A 21,709-nucleotide genomic window follows, 5' to 3' on the forward strand; every position below is an offset into this window, starting at 1 on the left:
GGTGGGGGTGAGGGGTGTTGAATTTAAGAAAAAGTAAACAGTTGTTCTTAATTATACCATACCATGGGACTTGGTTTGCTAGCTTCAAACAAAAATACTACAGCCTTTTCACCATTACAGGAACATTGGTGATTAAACAGGATCGATCCTTTGAGTGGTTATGACTGGAAGTTATTATGTCATAGTTAAATAATGGTAAGCTTTTGAGATGAGCAGTAAACTCCAAGTGGAATTCGTGGCTAATAATATCAGCGAAGCAGCCTATTGTGTAATGTAATATTTATCACCTCCTTAGGAAGACAAATGATCTTTTCTGTTTGCATAATGTATTACATTATTGCAATTCATATATCATCTGATGTATTTCATATAATACTAACACAATAAAACATTCCAAGAATTTGATGTGTTGAAAAAACATTGACTCCTTAAATGAACTTGCATAAATTACTTTAGTTAAGAACCCATAACTGAGGTCTTTTCCTCTTCCTTTTAGCTATCAAGGCCCTCAGTTGTGTTGGGTAGCTCATTCCCAACAGCTGAAAGCTATATTCCTCTGCTTAAAAAAATTCTTGTAATTTAAATCTATTTGGGTAGACTAGATGGGAAAGGACTTAATTTCATTTAATATCATAAGCTATGTGATAAGGAGCTACAGTTTTGCCCTTAGCCCTGCCCTGGGTCCTGGCTTCAAGAGGGCTCCACTCTGGGTTTCCTCAGGCTACGCCCCTTGCCATGGGGTGAAAGGTCTACAGCGCCAAGTGGATGTGCCTGTGTCCCCTTCTAAAACACAGTTTGGGCCGGGTGTGGTGGGTCACTCCTGTAATCCTAGCACTCTGGGAGGCTGAGGCGAGAGGATGGCTCAAGGTCAGGAGTTCGAAACCAGCCTGAGCAAGAGAGAGACCCCCGTCTCTATTAAAAAAAAATAGAAAGAAATTAATTGGCCAACTAAAAATATATAGAAAAAATAGCCAGCATGATGGCACATGCCTGTAGTCCCAGCTACTTGAGAGGCTGAGGCAGGAGGATTGCTTGAGCCCAGGAGTTTGAGGTTGCTGTGAGCTAGGCTGATGCCATGGCACTGTAGCCCGGGCAACAGAGTGAGACTCTGTCTCGAAAAATAAAATAAATAAAAATAAAATACAGTTTGTATCCCCAATACTCAAAATTTCCTGTTCAGACTTGCTCAGAGCTCACTTCCAGGGACCATGGGGGTCTCTTTCTCAGTTTGTCATCCCATTGTCCTGAGGGAAGGCTGTGGCTGGGATCCCGTGGGTGGTCACAGTGCTGCTGGTGTGGGGAGGTGTGAACAGAGAAACAGGGTGGGCCAAGGGCTAGCGCCAGCTCTCCAGCATCTTTCTACCTGGAACTTCATGGAGTCTGAGAATGGTCAATTGGAACCTGGCCTTCCAGGTGGGTATGAGCTATACAGTTGACCTTTGACCAACACAGGGGTTAGCAGTTCCAACCCCCTGTGCGATGGAAAATCCATGTGCAATCCAAAAACTTAACTACTAATAGCCTTTGGTTGACCAGATGCCTTACCAACAACAGTCAATTAACTTGTATTTTGTGTGTTATATGTATTACATACTGTATTCTTACAATAAAGTAAACCAGGGAAAAGAGAACGTTATTAAAATCATAGGAAGAGATTTACTATTTACTGTTCATTAAGTGGAAGTAGTCTTCACCCTCATCATCTTCACACTGACTAGGCTGAGGAGGAGTGGGAGGAGGGGTTGGTCTTGCTGTTTCAGGGGTAGTAGAGGTGGAAGAAGTAGAAGGGGAGGCAGGCACGCCTGGGGTAATTTTTCTTGAAAATAAATTCTTGTATAAATGGATCTATGCAGTGCAAACCCATATAGTTCAAGGGCCAACTGTATTTGCAAGGTTAGAGGATAGAATGTATTTGATTTAATAGTTTGTAGCCTGATGCACAGCTTTAAGTGGTATGTGGCTGGACCTCCATTTATACTTTTATCTTAGACTCTATAATGTAGGGGTAGGCTTGAGGAACTATATTAGAGTCTTTTAAAAGTATGGAGAGTAACTCATTTAGCTATGTTTGGAGGAATAATGGAAAATATTATATTGCATCCAACAAGCTCTTTTAGAGTCAAAAACTTTCAAATCCATTACAAAACTAAAAATAATCAGTTGAAATTTGAAAATCTTAGTTCTCTTTCCCTATTTGTAGACAATGCCCTATTTATGTTTATCTATTCTTTTTTTTTTTTTTTTACCCATTGAGTATTCTGTTGGCAGAATGTTCTAGAACAGAGGGATATGTCTTGATTTGATAAAAACCAGGCTTGGCTGGCTGGGCGCAGTGGCTCACGCCTGTAATCCTAGCACTCTGGGAGGCCAAGGCAGGAGGATCGCTTAAGGTCAGGAGTTTGAGACGAGCCTCAGCAAGAGTGAGACCCATCTCTACTATAAATAGAAAGAAATTAATTGGCCAACTAATATATATAGAAAAAAATTAGCTGGGCATGGTGGCGCATGCCTGTAGTCCCAGCTACTCAGGAGGCTGAGGCAGGAGGATTGCTTGAGCCCAGAAGTTTGAGGTTGGTGTGAGCTAGGCTGATGCCACGCCACTCACTCTAGCCTGGGGCAACAAAGCGAGACTCTGTCTCAAAAAAAAAAATCACATTTGGAATCTAGCCTTTTGAGGCTTACTTCTGTAATTATATTGGGACTTCAGTTGCATTCATCTTGCAATGTTAAGTGCCTTTTTTGTCCGGTCCCAGGGGTGTAAGATGTCCAAATCATGGTCCCAGCCCTCAAATGACTAAAAGAGTAGAGGAAGTAGACAGGTGTATGCACACACATGGATGCCCTTACTACCAAAAGGAACACAACCAACTACGGTTGGAGGTTGACCAGGGTCTGTAGGGAAGAGCAAGAGAAGTGACCAGAGAAAGTGACATCTAAAAAAATTGTGGTAAAAAGCACATCCCCTCTCCCTCTCTCCTCCCCTGCCCTCTGCTCCCCTCTACTCTCCTCTCTTTTCCTCTCCTTTCTTTTCCATTCTTTCTTCTTCCCTTCCTCCTTCCCTTCTCCAATAAATCTGGACTGAATACCTCCAAGAAGCATAGGTATCCCTGAATAAAAATTTAAAAAAACACAGTAGGCGACATCTATAGGTATATCTATGGGTGACAAAACATATGAAATATTAAGAAGCATAACAATAATGCTTACCATTTCTTCAGAAACCATTTTAAGCACTTTATCTTTTTTTTAAATTTTTTTTATTTTTGAGACAGAGTCCCACTCTCTTGCTCGGGCTATAGTGCTGTGGCGTTAGCCTAGCTCACAGCAACCTCAAACTCCTGGGCTCAGGCGATCCTCCTGTCTCAGCCTCCTGAATAGCTGGGACTACAGGCATGCACCACCATGCCCGGCTAATTTTTTGTATATATTTGTTTTTTTTTTTTCACCAGTACTTCTCAGTTCTATTTTGTATATATTTTTAGTTGGCTAATTAATTTCTTTCTATTTTTAGTAGAGACAGGGTCTCGTTCTTGCTCAGGCTGGTTTCGAACTCCTGACCTTGAGTGATCTGTCTGCCACCTCGGCCTCCCAGAGTGCTAGGATTACAGATGTGAGCCACCTTGCCCGGCCCCTAAGCACTTTATCTTATAATCACTCTGTAAGATAGAGGCTATGATTATCTCCTGTTATCAGATGACAAAATTGAGGCCATGAGACATTAGGCAATTTTCTCAAGGTCACATAGCAGTAAATAGCAATGCTAGGAATCCAACCCAGATACCATGTACTTAACCACTGTCACCATTGCACTATCCTGCCTGGCACCACAGAACACACACTTCAACATGAATGGCACAGCTAGGAGTTACAGAAAAAGGAAAGAGAAGGGAACTGTAGCTGTTAGTATTCAGTCAGAAAAGCAGAAACCACTCTAGGTGTTTCAAACAGAGGGTATTTAATGCAGGGCATTAGTCCCAAAGGTAGCGGAAGAGCAAAAGGAACAAAAGAGATGATGTTACCCAGAGTCCAGTAATTGCAGAAGGCTGCTACTGCCCTTAAGGGTGGAATAGCAAAAAGGGGAAGGGACTGTGACCTAAAGTCCACAGTGCACTCACCTCTGAGGGTGACTCTAGGAGCCATAGTCCTGCTGATGCTACTAGAGTCAGCTGCAGCCGCCTGCAGCCATATGCCCCTGCTGCTGTCATATTTGTGGCCTCTATTATAAGAGCTCTGAGTTGCCTGCAGGAGCCCCAAATAGATCCAGGAGCAGAGAACAAAAACCAAACCAGGCATCTACATTCCTCTTGTTTTCTAATCTCCCCTTAATACCTCCCGTTGACAGAATCTAACAGGAACTCAGCTGGCAAGAGAGCCTGGAAAGTGTAGTTTGTGGGCTTCCAGCTGCCGAACATGCACTGAACACACTAGAAGGTCAGCGTAGGGCTGAGAGCCAAAGCATATCCTACGTGCTCAGTGTTGCACAAGGAAATGTGGATACAGGGAAGAAAAAATGTATTTCATTGAGTCTAGATGCAAGTGATTGTAAGATGTATCATAAAACTACGTATCATTAAGAAAGAAAAATACTGTCAAATTATGCCCCACCACCAGTTATGAGGTACATTCTATTTCTAGAGATATTAAAGGTTGGAAAAAGTCCCCGCTAAAATGGATGAGACATAGTAAATGCATGCCTTCAACTTACATGCAGTCTAAGGGGACGACTTTCTGGAGAGACTTTCATAAGAGAATCTAAGTGACATGATAGGTCGCCCTGTGACCTTGATAAGAAGTGGGGTCTGGGAAGATTTTCTTGAAGAGGTAAAATTTGAGATGCAGCTGAGTTTCTTGAGGAAATGGTTTTTCAGGCAAAAGGAGAAATCTTTTCCAAGTGTACAAAGGCTGGGTGAAGTTCAGTGCATTTGGGAACTTGTAAGGGTTTAGCATGACTGGGGTGTAAGCTGCAAATGAGGAGCTGTAAGTCTGGAGGATTGCATGGGTTCACTCATGCAGGAACTCCATGTGAAGCATTTTGACATCTTCCTAAAAGCTGACAGCAGCCACTGAAGGATTTTAAGCACCTTCATAATAAGTCCGTTTGAAATTTGACTCAGGACTGCAATTCAGTTGGTTCATACCGGTGCGGCTGCAACTGTTGTTAAATACTGAATCCCTTCCTTACTAGATGTGGATAGCTGCTGCTCTCGGCCCCTGGCAGCCTCATCCACCCCACGCCCCTCTCTTGGAACTCTCCAGATCCAGCAATTAAGAAATAGTGCCTGGCACAGAAGGGGACAATGATACTGGCCTCAGCCCCCCCCCCCCATCAGCGCCACGCCATAGTGGTTGTTCAATATTTTGAACGTCACCGCTGGTTTCACTACATAAGTTTAACATTCAGTTTTCTTGGTTTTTCAGTTCACTTTACCACATTGTAAAGAGATTTAATAGTTGATCTAAACCAGGAGTTCTCAAAATGTGGTCCCCAGAGCAGTGGCAGCAGCAGCAGCACCTGGAAGCTGATTAGAAATGCAAATTTCAGTCTATCTGAGACCTACTGAATCAGAAACTCTAGGGAAAGAGCCCAGCAATCTGTGTTTTAACCAGCCTTCCAGGAAATTCTGGTGGCCACTCAAATTTGAGACCTATTTCTCTAAGCCTCTTGCCCTCATAAACATTTGAGTAAACCATCCTTGAACAATTGGCTGTTATTAATCGAAGGCATATAGAATTCCATAGGTTAGTAGTCTAACTGGGGGGCAAAGGTGGGACTGATCACTTTGAGGATACAGTGAGAGTAAGCACTAGTTACATTTTAGAAAGTGCTATGCAGTGGAATGCTTTGGAAAACGTATTATGGGTTTTGGAGCTATATTTATACTAATCATTTTTTTTTTTTTTAATTTTTAGACAGGGTCTCACTCTGTTGCCCAGGCTAGAGTGCCGTGGCATCAGCCTAGCTCACAGCAACCTCCAACTCCTGGGCTCAAACAATCCTTCTGCCTCAGTCTCCCAAGTAGCTGGGACTACAGGCATGGGCCACCATGCCCGGCTAATTTTTTCTATATATTTTTAGTTGGCCAATTAATTTCTTTCTATTTTTAGTAGAGACGGGGTCTCACTCTTGCTCAGGCAGGTTTTGAATGTCTGACATTGAGTCATCCTCCCGCCTCGGCCTCCCAGAGTGGTAGGGTTACAGGCATGAGCCACGGCGCCTGGGCAAATCATATTTTTTATTTTCTGTATTTTATGATGCATTGACATTTTGGTGCTTTGAAGACCCAGGGAGGGACTGTCCTTCCCAGGGTTAGCTAATTCATAGAGATAGTAGAAGACTTGCCTGTGAGCATTCTTTTAGTATGCAAACCAACCAATCCATATCCCACCCCCTACCCCTCATTCTACCAGGCTCCTGCAGCCCAAGACACTATCCCTCTGCCCTAAGTCACCCCAGGACCAGATACCAGAGCACTAGAGATCATCTCTATAGCCCAGAGCCTGCTGAAATTATTTAAGCTATCCAATCCTGAACCTACTCAGCTGCTTACCCTGCCACACCTGTTCCTTTCCTTGAAAACCATAATAAAGTGTCTATGGTTTCCTTTTGTTCCTTCTGCTCCAGACTCAGTCTGGTACTTTCCCATGTGGCCCTGCATGGCCTGTAGTGTCCTCTCATCTTGGAAACTGTAATCAACTCTTCTTTCAAAGGCTGTCTGTCACCCTCCCTGTCTGTCATTTTACCATAGCTGCTTAAAACAAGTCCCAAGTACATTTCCAAAGAGGAGCTACGTAAATTTGAGTTCCAACTGGGCTCTGTCACTTACTTATCATGTGGCCTTTGGAATATTACTTATCCTCAGCTAGCTTCAGCATCCTTACCTGTAGAACATGGCAAAAGAGTCCGGTATTGTAGGACTTCTGCAGAGCTGATGATAATGTACATAAAGTGAGTGAACACTGAAGAAATAATACCTGTATGGACAAGGAGGTGAGAAAATCAAGGGATAAAATCCCCCTTTAGGCTCAGAAATGAATAAGTACTATACATGGATAGCTAGCCTTTCAGATGCATATATCCTTCCTAATGTTCAATTATTAGCATCAACAAATCAGGAGATATTTAGTGAATTGCTATTGTTTTTTTGAGACAGAGTCTCACTTTGTTGCCCAGGCTAGAGTGCCGTGGTGTCAGCCTAGCTCACAGCAACCTCAAACTCCTGGGCTCAAGCAATCCTCCTGCCTCAGCCTCCCGAGTAGCTGAGACTACAGGCATGCACCACCATGCCCGGCTAATTTTTTCTATATATATTACTTGGCCAATTAATTCCTTTCTATTTATAGTATAGACGGGGTCTTGCTCTTGCTCAGGCTGGTTTCGAACTCCTGACCTTGAGCAATCCTCCCGTCTTGGCCTCCCAGAGTGCTAGGTGAATTGCTATTTTTATATCTCAGCTGAACCCCCCCATATTAAATGGTGGCTTCTATCCCTGTAAGGAAATAAAAGCTGATAATTAGTCTTCAAAACAAGAGAATTAAAGGAAGCATAGTTTATCGCTTTTCCTCTGCTCAAGTGTCATTTTGACATGCTACACCTACCTTCACTAATTACCTGATAAGCAAACTTATCAAGTAACATGGTAGAGAGACAAGAGGTTGGAATTGGAAACCATTCTGGCCTTCAGACAAATGCTGGCTGGCCCTGTGACCTTTGGCAAATCACTTAATAGCTCCAAACTTCAGCTTCCTTATCTGTAAAAGGAGATAAGAACACCTACCTAAGGAAGATGTTTGGAAAGATCAGATATAATGTAAGTAATGTTTCTCATTAGTGGAAGGCCTGGGATTTGAACCCCCCTAATCTGAAGGACCTGCCAACAAATAACAGAGCCTACCACAGTCCCCAGATCTGAACTTTCTCTCCCTCTCTTTCCTTCCCTCCTCCCTCCTTCCAGTGGATGGATGAAAACATTTTTCAGGATTTGAATCATTTCCTTCTTTCTCACTGAAATTATGGCCCACGTGGGATTTTACTGCTTGAAACAGAGGACCCTGCACATCTAAATAATGACCAGATGCACTCATGTCTAGCATAAAGATTCAGCTTCAGCTGTCATCCTAGCCAGTTAGCAGCCTGGGCTGAAGTTGTTGGAGATTTGGTTACCTCAGGATAAATAATTATACCTGTGAGTCCTATAGGGAGAGCCATAAATGCCCAGGCAAGTCCCCTCTTGGGGTAGGCTTTGACCCATCTGGAAACTGTCCTTTCTTTCTGCAAGCTGCCCATTCTTGCAAATGCTCCTTCTGGAAGTCTTCCCAACAAATCTATCACTCAGGCATTTCTGCTTCTCTAGGTGCTTACTGCCCTTCCAGCCAGGCCTGCATGCTTTAGGGTTCTTTGGCCAAGTGGCCAAGGGTTTCACATGCAGTATTTTTATGCCTGAGCCCAGTAAGCTGGTCTAGAATCTCCAGCATGGCTTCTTGCTCTTCCCTCACGAGGCTTTGCATAGGGCAAGGCACCCAAGAAATGCTCAAGAAACTCCTGTTGATTCATTGGTTGATTCAAGGCCCAAGACAGTCCTGGATATTCTTAATTCAAACAATTAGGTGGGTGTAGATCAGACTATTAACTGACTTGCCTTGCATAGTGACTTTTCACATAACAAATTTTCACAGCTTTCTAGAAATAGTAAAATTTTTGAACAATCCCCCCTTTTCTTTTCCCAAATAATGACTTTCACCTCCTAAAACACTAAATAATATGCTGTAGTTTCAATATTACAGTTTCAGACAAAAAGGCATTCGCCAATTTCCCAATTACAACAGTTTCTATTCAGAGACTATCAAATGGAAAAATTTTGAGTTAGAGGTCAAGTGTGGATGAACATTTTGCTTTGTGTATGTGTGCCATGCAGGTAGGGTGAAGAGGTAACATCTCTTACTACTCTTTAGTCAAGGGATCGGTAAACTTTTTCTGTAAAGGGGCCAGAGAGTAAATATTCTAAGCTTTGAAGGCCAAAATGTCTCTGTTGCAAAATTACTTAGCTTTGTCCTTGTAGCAGGAAAGCCATTATGACTAATCTGCAAATGAATGGGGGTGTCTTTGTTCCAATAAAACTTTATTTACAAAACCAGGCCAGATTTGGGCAATGAACTTTCATTTGCAGACCTCTGTTTTTAGTCTTTTTTTTTTTTTCTCTTTTTATTTCATCATATTATGGGGGTACAAATATTGTTAAGGTTACATATATTGCCCTTGCCATCTACCCCCCGCCCCCGCCGTGTCAGAGCTTCAAGCATGTCCATAATGAGCGCATGGCACTCATTATGTAAGTATACACCTATCCCCTCCTCCCCCCTCCCACCCGCCCGCCACCTGATAAACGTATTTTTGTTTTGTTTTGTTATGTTTTTTGTTTTTTTGACATTTTGATTGCATTTTATATCTTTGCCTCTCACTTAGAAGGGTTAGAGGTAAGCCCTTCCCCACGGTGCTCGCCATATCCCTAAGATGTGGGTCTCCCCCCACCACCATTTGAGCACCATAGTTTTATTCAGTCAGTACCAATTTGATGGCGAGTACATGTGGAGCCCATTTTCCTGGTCTTGTGTTGCCTCACTTTGGATAACGGGCTGAAGCTTAATCTAGGATAGCATAAACAGTGCTAGTTCGCTGTCGTTTCTTAGAATTGAGTAATATTCCATTGTGAGCAAATACCAAATTTTGATTATCCACTCATGAATTGACGGGCACTTGGGTTGTTTCCATGTCCTTTCAATAGTGTGAGCAAATACCAAATTTTGATTATCCACTCATGAATTGACGGGCACTTGGGTTGTTTCCATGTCCTTTCAATAGTGAATTGTGCTGCCACAAACATTTGCGTGCATGCTTTTAGTCTTGTGAGCACTCATTATTTCTTTGTGCTTTGAACTTCTTTATTTTGCCCTAAAGGGTTTTCTTTTCTGTGCTACTTTATTTTAAAGTGCAGTTTATTTTGAGTGCAAGATAATCATTGTCTCCCAAAAGGTTGAAAAATTAATGCAGAAAATGGCACAGAATGCAGAATGAACCTTGTAATGAATGATTCACCTGCACCCTTTCCTCTATCAATCTCACCCACTCTTAAGTCTTCCTTTATTCCTTTGCTGAGTGAAAGAAATCTTCATTACATCACATTATATGAACAAACTATATTTATTTTTAATATCTTGAAAGTTGTTTATTACTTTTATGGACTCATTTTCATTGTTCAATTAATACATTTTTCTGTGTCTGGCATATCTTAGTTTGGGTTAGAATGCATCGTAGTTTTCCTGTTACAATTAATGGAAATATTTTTAGTTTAATGGGTTTTCACTCAGCAGCTGAGTGTTCAGGAATGACTTCCTGTCAGTAAGTGATGGATAGGTATAACTTCAGGGGAAGTTGCAAATTGCCCTCACTTCTGGGGGAATTGCTAGTCCAAGGCAGGTGAAGCCTACTCCAGCTGGCAACCCAAAGCCATCATTCCATGTCAGTCGGGACCCTGAAAGGCAGGTGTCCTCAAACTACGGCTCGCGGGCCACATGCGTGTGTTTTTTTTTTTTTTTGTTTTTTTTGTTTTTTTTTTGAGACAGAGTCTCACTTTGTTGCCCAGGCTAGAGTGAGTGCCGTGGCATCAGCCTAGCTCACAACAACCTCAAACTCCTGGGCTCAAGCAATCCTCCTGCCTCAGCCTCCTGAGTGGCTGGGACTACAGGCATGCGCCACCATGCCCAGCTAATTTTTTCTATAGATATTAGTTGGCCAATTAATTTCTTTCTATTTATAGTAGAGACGGGGTCTCGCTCTTGCTCAGGCTGGTTTCGAACTCCTGACCTCGAGCAATCCGCCCGCCTGGGCCTCCCAGAGAGCTAGGATTACAACATGCGAGTGTTTTTGCTCATTTGTTTTTTTTACTTGAAAATAAGATATGTGCAGTGGGCATAGGAATTTGTTCCTAGTTTTTTTTTGTTTTTTTGTTTTTTTTTTTGAGACAGAGTCTCACTTTGTTGCCCAGGCTAGAGTGAGTGCCGTGGCTCAGCCTAGCTCACAGCAACCTCAAACTCCTGGGCTCAAGCAATCCTCCTGCCTCAGCCTCCCGAGTAGCTGGGACTACAGGCATGCGCCACCATGCCCGGCTAATTTTTTCTATATATATTAGTTGGCCAATTAATTTCTTTCTATTTATAGTAGAGATGGGGTCTCGCTCTTGCTCAGGCTGGTTTTGAACTTCTGACCTCGAGCAATCCGCCCACCTCGGCCTCCCAGAGTGCTAGGATTACAGGCGTGAGCCACTGTGCCCAGCCTCCTAGTTTTTTTTAAACTATAGTCCGGCCCTCCCACAGTCTGAGGGACAGTGAACTGGCCCCCTGTTTAAAAAGTTTGAGGACCGCTGCTGAAAGGCGTGAGGAGATTTGCAGGAGGAAGAAAATAGGGAAGAAGTGGGTCGTGGTGTCCTGCTTGGGTGGCTGTCCTCTGCCCTGTGCATAGGAAGCTTTGTCAGGCTTGTAGTCACATCGTGTATGGCAACGGTCCTACCTCCACATCTTTCCATTTCTGGTTTTCCCATGTCACCTGAGGCCATTCCTTGGTTTCAGTGTCCTCATTTGTAAAATGGAGTTAAAAATATATTTGCTATCAAGTATATAGGTTTACCAGGAGGTTAACACAAATGTACTATGCTTATGGGAGGTATTGTTACCAGCTGAGCATTTAGAAGGAATTAGGAGGTTCAAGACCCCCCTAGACACTAGTGTCTGAGGTTCCTGAAACTGCTTTTTTTTTTTTTTTTGAGACAGAGTCTCACTCTGTTGCCCAGGCTAGAGTGCCGTGGCATCAGCCTAACTCACAGCAACCTCAAACTCCTGGGCTCAAGTGATCCTTCTGCCTCAGTCTCCCGAGTAGCCGGGACTATAGATAGGCATGTGCCATCATGCTTGGCTAATTTTTTCTATATATAGTTTTAGTTGTCCAGCTAATCTATTTTCTATTTTTAGTAGAGACGGGGTATCGCTCTTGCTCAGGCTGGTCTTGAACTCCTGAGCTCAAGCGATCCACCTACCTCGGCCTCTCAGAGTGCTAGGATTACAGGCGTAAGCCACCATGCCCGGCCCTGAAACTGCTTTTTAGGAGTAAATGACTGGGACTAACTTGGATGATTTTTATTTCTCCTATTTCTCCCTTCACTGTGATGGGCCAGGAACTGTCAATGTTGGGGCTGCAGCATTGAATGTGACAGCCACAGTTCCCAACCTCATGGAGCTCACACTCTAGTATGTATTATGGAGTCAAGTATAAAAACTCTTGGGAGAGTCCCAAGCTAGGGGCCAAAGGCCTGCTAGGATGTGTTATGGAATAACAGCAACAAAATAACATCAACAGCCGATGAGCTCAAGACAGCTATAACATGCTATGATATCATAACTTGGACAAAGGCTTATGTTCTTTTGACTTTGGGGCAACATGAAATGAGCAGAAAGTACGGTATGTTATAGAATAAGCCCAAAAAGTTGGGAGAATTTCATGCTAAGGGCTTAAGGCCTGATCAAGACAAATCAGATAGGACCATAAATGTGTGGTCGTGTTATACTGAGCTCATCAGCACCCTTTGAGCTCTGACATGACCCCCAAAGCCATGCACACAAGTTTTGCATTGAGAAAATTGCTCTTCTGGTTTCTAGATGTAGTTGAATTCCCCATTCCCACTGTCTTATGACCGCCAGCAAATCAAAAACAGGTAGGTAGTAATTGTGTTGCAAATGAACATCTATATCATTAGATAATAAAATCTGTATCATTTCAGCAGTAGCCTTGGGATATCAATTGTTCTTTCCCATGAAGAAAGCAAATTTTATAATTTAAATCATTATCATCAAAGAAATCAAAGACCCAGTCATTAGTCAGTCTTTCCAATAAAACCAGTTTCCTTTGGATTCATCCTAGGGAACCTGGTGAAATGGATGCTTTATGTAAACACAAAAACATACTAACCAGTAGCTACCGCAGTGGAAGTGAAGGACAAAATGCATGGGTGCACTTTTCACCGAAGCATGCAAAGCAAAAATCTTTCACCATATCTTTTGTGGTTGCTAATAAGCTTAATTCATACACTTGGCTGTTTTTTGTACAATTCTTAGCACCGCAAAGAGGAAGTGCTTTTTCTGCTTCCTTAAGAAAAAGTTCCAGTCCAAACCATCAGCCTCTGTAGGTTGTCCTAATTGCTACTTTGCACTGCACTGGACTATGACTCTGATTTTTGGCACATGCTATCATACACAAAGTTCCTAAAATAAAATGCTCCAGGATATCCTAGGAACTCTTAGAAGGCTTTAAAAAGGAACTCACACACTGAAAGAACATCTTTGATGAGGACAATTCAGGCAAGCAGAATGATTGCTGCAACAGAATTACATGATTAATTGAGATCTTGAAGTGGGTCTGGCGAATGCTCACCACCTAACTTATCATGGTTTGGGGGAGTTTGACGAGAATCCAGTTTTGATAAAGCAATTGTTTTTTTTTTTTTTTTCCTCCCCAAGTGACTATACATTTAAATAGCTAAAACATCTGTTCAGGAACATAGTAAAACATGTATACTCGGAACGCTTGAGAGAAGAGCCTGCCAAACAGTCGGTTGAGAGGGACATTGCTGAGGGAGAGCACCAAGATAAAGCAACCACTGTTTGTTTTGTCTAGTCAGGGGGAAAGCCAAGGCAACCAATATTTTTGGTTTTTCAAATTTCATTTGTGAAGAATTATTTGAAAAAGGGTGGCGAGGCGACATTCCCTGACGGGACTTTTTTTTTTTTAAAGCTGCCCATTAGTAGAAGAGCAAAGAGAGCCTTGGATGTCAACGCCTAACAGCCTCTTGAGACCAGCCACCAAACCACGAAAAGTGACTTTCTTCTCGAGTGCTCTCTCTGGCCCTTCTGATGGAAGCAGAAACAGGGAGCAGTGTTGAGACTAGAAAGACAGCCAACAGAGGCACTCGAATTGCCCTGGTCGTGTTCATCGGTGGTACCTTGGTGCTGGGCACGATCCTCTTTCTAGGTAAGTGGAGCACTGGAGGCCAGGGGCACTGGGCAGGTGCGAGAAGTTTCCTTGTGCTTTATGCTAGCAAAACTTGTCATAACGCAGGTGTGTGGCTGTTTGCTTGTGTGAGTAGGTGGTGCTTCCTTAGTTTCTATCAAATATGCAAATGAAAAGAAGGCTTTTCTTTAGGAAGTTCAATAAATAAATATGCCCAAGTACCAAATGTATAGTCCAGAAGGCAAAGTGAGTCTAAGTGGCTTAAAGTGGCTGGAGGATTCAGTTGCAAAATGGGCAGAAAAATGTTTAGCAAAATGGGTGGTTTATAAATTCAGAGTCTCATACTTTCATTTATTTGGGGAGGAAAGACTTCACCTTGTGATCAAAACCATGCTGGCACTTCTTTCCATTTGACTTTCGTTAATGTTTGTCTGAACAAATCATGAAACTTAATTCACAAAATAATAATCAGTCCTTTAAAGTGAACCTGTAATAGTATTGTTCAATTCCTTTCTAATCCAGTGACTCTGGTGAGATGTAGTTTTAACTCTGCCTTTCTATTAGATTTAAAAATTATTATGAAGGAAAACAGAGGCTTTCCTCCTAAGACTGGAAGGATATTGATTCAATTATTTGAATGACTCTCAGTGAGAAGGATGTACCCAGAGAGTATATAGGATGATAAAGGTGTATTCCTATGAAAAAGAATCAACTATTTTGGAAAGGGGTAAGGAATATTCTAAAATTCCAGGCTTCCGAACCCTTTTTATTTTTCTCATACAACCCATAATACTTCATTAGCTTGAAAGTCACCTAAGAACAAGCCCTATACTTAGGAGAATCTAGGTGCAGCTTGAAATGGAGCAAGCCTGGAAACATTTCTTGGCATATACAGGATGCAGGAGGCCATGTTTATTTTGGCAGGAGAAAACCAGTAATTAAACTTTTAAAAGAGTTAGGGTTGTGTGGTTGAAAACTCTGCTAAAATGAGCAAACCATCTTTCCATGTTTTCTGTGGCTGAAGATTTAGGAAATTAGGTGGGCTTATTGCTTTCTGGTAAAGCTAAACCTCCTACTCCTGCAACTGAATTTGCGGCTCTTGAAAACTGTTGTGAGATTTCTCAGCACTTGGTTTAGACAAGTGTCCTCTGTTGAAATTCAAAACTGGAGGAAAAATTCTATGGGCATGCCGAAAGACTACATACCATGTGGGAAGTGACTACAAGGTGAGGTTTTGCAAACGCTCCCAAACTTAAAATCCAAATGATTATTATTGTTCGTTTTTTTTTTTCCCCCCTGGGGAGAATTAGTTTTTTTATTTTATTTTATTTTTTATTTCAGCATATTATGGGGGTACAAATGTTTAGGTTACATTTATTGCCGTTGTCCCACCTTAGTCAGAGCTTCAAACATGTTCATCCCCCAGATGGTGCACACCACACCCATTAGGTGTGAATTTACCCATTCCTTCCTCCCCCTCCCACCTGCCCGACACCTGATGAATGTTACTACTATATGATATATGCACATAAGTCTTGATCAATTAATACCAATTTGATGGTGAGTACATGTGGTGCTTGTTTTTCCATTCTTGTGATACTTCACTTAGTGGAATGGGTTCTAGCTCTATCCAGGATAATACAAGAGGTGCTAGTTCACCGTTGTTTTTTGTGGCGGAGTAGAACTCCATGGTATACATATACCACATTTTATTAATCCACTCATGGATTGATGGGCACTTGGGTTGTTTCCACATCTTTGCGATTGTGAATTGTGCTGCTATAAAAATAGGTACTCTTTTTAATGATGTTACCACTGCTTGAAACTGTTTTGAAACTCCCCCTTTATGATTACATTCTGAGGTTGTCGCATATTAGTTGGAAGATTCTCCATGGCAGCAAATCTTTGTTCTTTGGGGCAAAATGATTCTTTGGAAACAGAGCAAAGTAAAATTCATCAAGCCAGGCAATGCTATTATGGATAAGGAGGCCTACATAAAACAGAAAATAGAACTTCTTTCCAGTGTGCCCAGAAACCTGGCTCTTACCTTGAATCTCTAAGAGGAGCTCTAATGATGTTCGAGAATAAGAACAAACTAAGGGTGTGGCCTCTTTCCATCTTTGCTTCTCAAAGTGTGGTCCATGGACCAGCAATTGGGAGCTTGAGCTCTCCTTACCATACCTGCTGATTCACAATCTGCATTTTCGAAAGATCCCCAGGGGATTCATTTGCAAATGCAAGTTTGAGAAGCATTGCTTCAGGTGACCATGTCTATTTGGATGTATACATTCAGTGATACTTATTGTTGTCAAATATTTCTGCAATATTTCAGACTCATTCTCTGCCCCCAGGCTCTGCCACCCACCTCCAGTCTGCACCTAGCAAAGTCTTTATCTGAAAATCTCCAGGGACTCTGCCAGGCAGTGCTCTTTATGACAATATTCTAGTTAGGATTGTCACCTCTTTAAGGTGCTTCCTGGTTGACTTTGTCCAAGTTCAGTCTTCAGTCACATGTCTGTAATTTCTAGCATCCCTTCTTACCTCTTCTTTGTTTCAGAGGTGAAACAAGTTGAGGACAGGGGTCCTCAAACTTTTTAAACAGGGGCCCAGTTCACTGTCCCTCAGACCGTTGGAGAGTGCGCACTGTGGGCCGGGGACAAGTCGGCTGCTAAGCAGGACAGGCAGCGGTGGCAAAAACACCCAGAGGGCCGGATAAATGTGCTAGGCGGCCTGTATGTGGCCTGCGGGCAGTAGTTTGAGGACGCCTGCCCTAGGATAATCTCTCTTTGAAACTTTAGTGCTTCTGCAGTAAGAGTGATTGCCAGTGGCCTTGTAGTGGTTTCAGAGAACCTAGAGCACTAGAATTTATTTTATTTTTTTATTAAAAAAATTTTTTTTTATTTTAGCGTATTATGGGGGTACAAGTGTTAAGGTTACTTATATTGCCCATGCCCCCCTCCCCCCTCGAGTAAGAGCTTCAAGCATGACCATCCCCCAGAGCACTAGAATTTAAAATGTATATGCCTATGACCAGTTTATTTTCAAGTGTCCTTTCCTTTTCTCCTTCTCCTCTCCTTCCTCCCCACAATCTGTTTCTCAGATACAGTGGCCAGCAAATTTTTTCTGTCAAAGGCCAGATAGCAAATATTTTCAGCTCTGCAGGCCATACGGTCTCAGCTACTCAATTCTGTTGTAGCACGAAAGCAGCCATAGACAATGTGTACACGAATGGACATGGCTGTCTGATTTGGCTGGCCAAGGCAATCTGATTTATGGATACTAAAATTTGAATTTTATATAATTTTCACGTGTCATGAAATATTCTTTCTTTTGATTTCTCTCAATCATTAAAAAATGTAAAAGCCACAGAAACAGGCAGTGGACTGGATTTAGCTCGTGCATTCTGATGGCATTTCCACTGGTTATAGAGAAATCCAAAATGAGAAACCAAACTGCAATTTAAGTTTTTATAAAGCTCCTAACCAGGAAAAAGTAAACTTTTAATTTTTTATATTAAAAATATTTTTATTGTCTCCATTTCATTCACTTACACCTTCATATTACCTGGGTGGGTTTTTTGATCCTTATTTATTTGTAGGATCTTAAAATAATCCCTCATGGATATAATGCCCTTCCTTGAAGGGCTGGGTCTGTGTCCCACTTAATTAATTAAATTAAAAACCTTCCTTTTACTTATCATTGGATAAAGATATCTGATTTTAGTTTTGCTTCCTTGGAGGTTTTGGGTTAAGAATTATTTTTCATGAAAGAAGTAAGTCTTTAACCATTTCATTAGCTTTAAAAAAAATAAGGCTAGGATCAAGAAGGTATTGTCTAGAATGATAAAAATATTAGTTTTTACAATAAAGTTTATTTTTCCATTATAAAAAATAACACATGCTCATTAAAGGACATTTGGTCAACATATGGTTCTACCACTCATATATGTTGGAATATTCCACACTAATCTTTATGCTGCCCACATATATTTTTACTTTTTTTTTATTTTTATTTTTTTTATTTTTACAGAAACCAAAGCACACCTCTATGCTAAGAAATTTCTTTTCTTAAAAATAGACCTGAGCTGTTCTGTAGGCAGTTTTCTTGAATCTATAATGGAACACAGGTAAAAGGCTGTTTGGAAGATGGCAGCAGAGAAAACAACAAAGAAGAAGCAGGCTCCTTTTAGAATATGGGTTTCTAAATAATAACAATTGCCATGCTGGGAAGTGATTTGCAGATTTTCCATCTCTAGAAGAAATATAGGTACTGCCACACTTTCTGAGCCTGCCACGGAGGGCCTTGGGTACCATCGCCCCCAACCATCCATCTCCCCATGGCCACATCTCCAAATAATTCCCTGTTTTTGTCCACAGAGAACAGCAAGAATGAATTCTCCAGAACTTCCTTGGCTCTAAAAATATTTTTGAAATCTTAAACTCACATCTGCTAATGCCCACGTGCTACCTGGAGGTGACAAATTGGGCTCCCTTTTCTACTTCTGCAGAAATCCATTTAGATAATGTTGCCAGCCAGACACATGGGGAAATTAAGCCATTGGTGGAAAGCTATTTCCATTTTGGAAGGTTTCTTTTCTTTTTTTTTTTGGAAGTAGCTGGAAGCTTGGTCCACAAAGCTGCATATGTCTGGAAGCTAGGCTGGGCCTGGTAGGAGGAGGGTTTGTAGGGTCCAGGGCAGGCAGACAATGGCTCTGTTGCTAGATGACTGAGTTCTACATAGCATACTCTTCGCCCTTACCCCTTTTTGGTCCATATCTGTGTGGATGGTTTAGATAAGACAGAGCTCTGAATGCCACACATGCTAGCTCTCTCCATCCACTCTGATTTGCTCCAAATGACATAGTTTAAAAGTTTCAATTTTCCCATCTTTAAGATGAGGATGTAGTTATAACCATAAAGAGTGAAAGTATGAAACTTAAACCACAGGTAATCGGAGATAGAAGGGACTTTAAAGATCATCTCACCCCCGTGGTTCTCAACCTTGAGCTTGCGTCAGAATCACCTGGAGCTGGGCCCCATGCCCAGAATTGCTGAGTCAGAAGAGCTGCAGTGGGTTTGAGAATCTGCATCTTTAACAAGCTCCCAGGTGCTGCTGCTGCTACTCTGGGGCCCATACTCTGAGGAGCACTGATCTAATGCCCACTCACTCACTCGTCTTCCATACGAGAGAACTGAGTTTCGGAGCAACCAAGAGACTTACCTAGGTTGCTTAAAATCTGGTTCTGTGACATTGAACCAATTGTTTTGTTTTGTTTTTTTTTTTTTAAATTGAGATAGGGTCTTGCATTGTTGCCCAGGCTGGAGTGCAGTGCTATCACCATAGCTCACTGCAACCTCGAACTCCTGGGCCCAAGCGATCCTCCTGCCTCAGCCTCCTGAGAAGAGGGGACTACAGGTGTGCACCACCGCACCTGACTAATTTTTCTATTTTTTGTAGAGACAGGGGTCTTGCTGTGTTGCTCAGGCTGGTCTCGAACTCCTGGCCTCAACCAAGTCTCCTGCCTTGGCCTCTCAAACTGTTGAGATTACAGGCATGAGCCACCCGCCTGGTTCCAACTGGGTTTTTGCATACTGCATCGACACTGAGAAGGATGAATTGATATCAAATGTCTGCATATGTGCATGAGGGTGGTTTACCCGCTGGTGGTCCGCTACAAGCCAGTCATTTATTTTGGTCTGTTTTTTTCAGTGAGTCAAGGTCTCCTAAGTCTCCAAGCTAAACAGGAGTACTGCCTGGAGCCAGAATGCATCGAAGCTGGTAAGTCACAGTTTTCCATCCTGTGTCAAGTTATAATTATGGTACCTTGGGGAGTGGAGGAGAAAACAGGTGGTATTTTTAGTCTTTTGTTTGCTTGAGGCTTACCAAGAACGAAATGCAATTTTGAAGACATTTTAAGTTTGCTTTTAAGTTTTGGTGTGAAATAGTGGAGCCTGGGTTTCCTGTTTTCCTTTTCCTTGTGCAGAAAACAGCTGTGCTATATTCCAGGCATCATTATAAGGGAATCAGGAAAAGGCTTGGAAGGCTGAATGGCCTGTCTTATGATCCGCAGGCAGACACCATCTGCCTTCTGATGGCTCGGCTGGCTCTAGTTTCCTATTTGTCTTAAGCTGTCTTTGTGTACCTTCTGCTTAGTGGGTCTGCCCTGCCCTGCATCTAAGCAGGAATCCTTTGTAAATCCACGCTTCCACTGTCACTGTGAATCCCTTTGGGTCCTTCTATTGTGCATCGTGAGTCAAGCTTCTGTTGAGGTGACCAGGCTGTGTATCAGTGGGGACCTCAAGGGGAAGATAGATGAGTGCTGGAAGTTGCCTCAGCTTTGCCACAGTGTTTTGTCCCATTGAGCATGTGGTTGGAATCACCCCAGAAACGGTGACAGGGAAGTTCTTATGAGGGAGTGCCCCAAAGTGTCCTGAGATGGGGATAGCTGGGATTCCAAAGAAAGAAGTGCTCAATGCGGTCGGGCGAGGTGGCTCACGCCTGTAATCCTAGCACTACTCTGGGAGGCTGAGGTGGGTGGATCGCTCAAGGTCAGGAGTTCAAAACCAGCCTGAGCAAAAGAGAGACCCCTGACTCTACTATAAATAGAAAGAAATTAATTGGCCAGCTAAAAATATATAGAACAAATTAGCCGGGCATGGTGGCACATGCCTGTAGTCCCAGCTACTTGGGAGGCTGAGGCAGGAGGGTCTTCTTGAGCCCAGGAGTTTGAGGAATTTGAGTCAGGGCTGGGGTCAGTTTCTTTCATTGTTTTGGGCAATAAACCTAGGTGCCTTTTTCAGTGCCTGGGAATGTTCAAGGCCCTGGTTTGCGGTCTAAGCCTGCTGGGGAAAACCTGCTCCTGGCTGGTCACAGAGCAGTCAAGGCACACTGTGATTTTCGATCAGGACACAGAAAGAAAGTAGGGGGAATTAGGAGACCCTACATATAGCTATTAGATTTCCCCCCAATCAGTGTTAGGGCTTAGTTTTGGAGGAGCCGGATTCTAGCTCCCACCCCCACTCTTTTTTTTTTTTATTATTTCGGCATATGATGGGGGTACAGATTTTAAGGTTTCAATAAATGCCCTTTCCCCCTCCCCCCACAAGTCTGAGTCTCCAGCATGACCATCCCCCAGACAGTGCACATCTCACTCATTATGTATGTATATACCCACCCCCCCGCCCCCCTGCCCAATACCCTATTACTGTAGTACCTATGTGACCACTTAGGTGCTGCTCAGTTAATACCAGTTTGCTGGTGAGTACATGTGGTGCTTGTTTTTCCATTCTTGGGATACTTCACTTAGAGACGCCAGTGTCTTTTCCAAAGGGAAAGTCACAGGACAAGTTAAACATGTGGCCCTTTCACTTTCCTCTTGGCCTTAAGAGATGCATGAACAAATTCACCTAATATTTATGCATGTCAGGCACTGAGTTAGGTTTGGGGAATATAGCAGTGAACCAGGTATGGGAAGAAAGACAATATAAGACATAAGGCAATCAATGCACAAGAAAATCATCATGCCAGGCATGGTGGCATGCACCTGTAGTCCCAGCTACTTGGGAGGCTGCGGTAGAAAGATCGCTTGAGGGCAGCTTGGGCAATATAGTTTGAACATGTCTCTAAAACGAAGAAAAGAAAAATATCAGCTAGTGGTAT

At 42.5% G+C, this 21,709-nt stretch overlaps 1 protein-coding gene across 2 annotated transcripts in view; it reads left to right on the forward strand.

Annotated features, from left to right (window-relative positions):
- Window positions 1-13,332: 13,332 nt before the first annotated feature.
- Window positions 13,333-21,709, forward strand: part of PHEX (phosphate regulating endopeptidase X-linked) — a 209,578-nt gene continuing 201,201 nt past the window's right edge. For both annotated transcript variants that reach the window (XM_012784616.2, XM_075999112.1), the window contains exons 1-2: window positions 13,333-14,071; window positions 19,760-19,828. In XM_012784616.2, the coding sequence (XP_012640070.1) occupies window positions 13,954-14,071; window positions 19,760-19,828 (187 nt within the window). In that variant the 5' untranslated portion in view covers window positions 13,333-13,953. The remainder of the gene's footprint in view (window positions 14,072-19,759; window positions 19,829-21,709) is intronic.

Source organism: Microcebus murinus, chromosome X (assembly GCF_040939455.1).
Source record: "Microcebus murinus isolate Inina chromosome X, M.murinus_Inina_mat1.0, whole genome shotgun sequence".
NCBI classification, from domain to species: Eukaryota; Metazoa; Chordata; class Mammalia; order Primates; family Cheirogaleidae; genus Microcebus; species Microcebus murinus.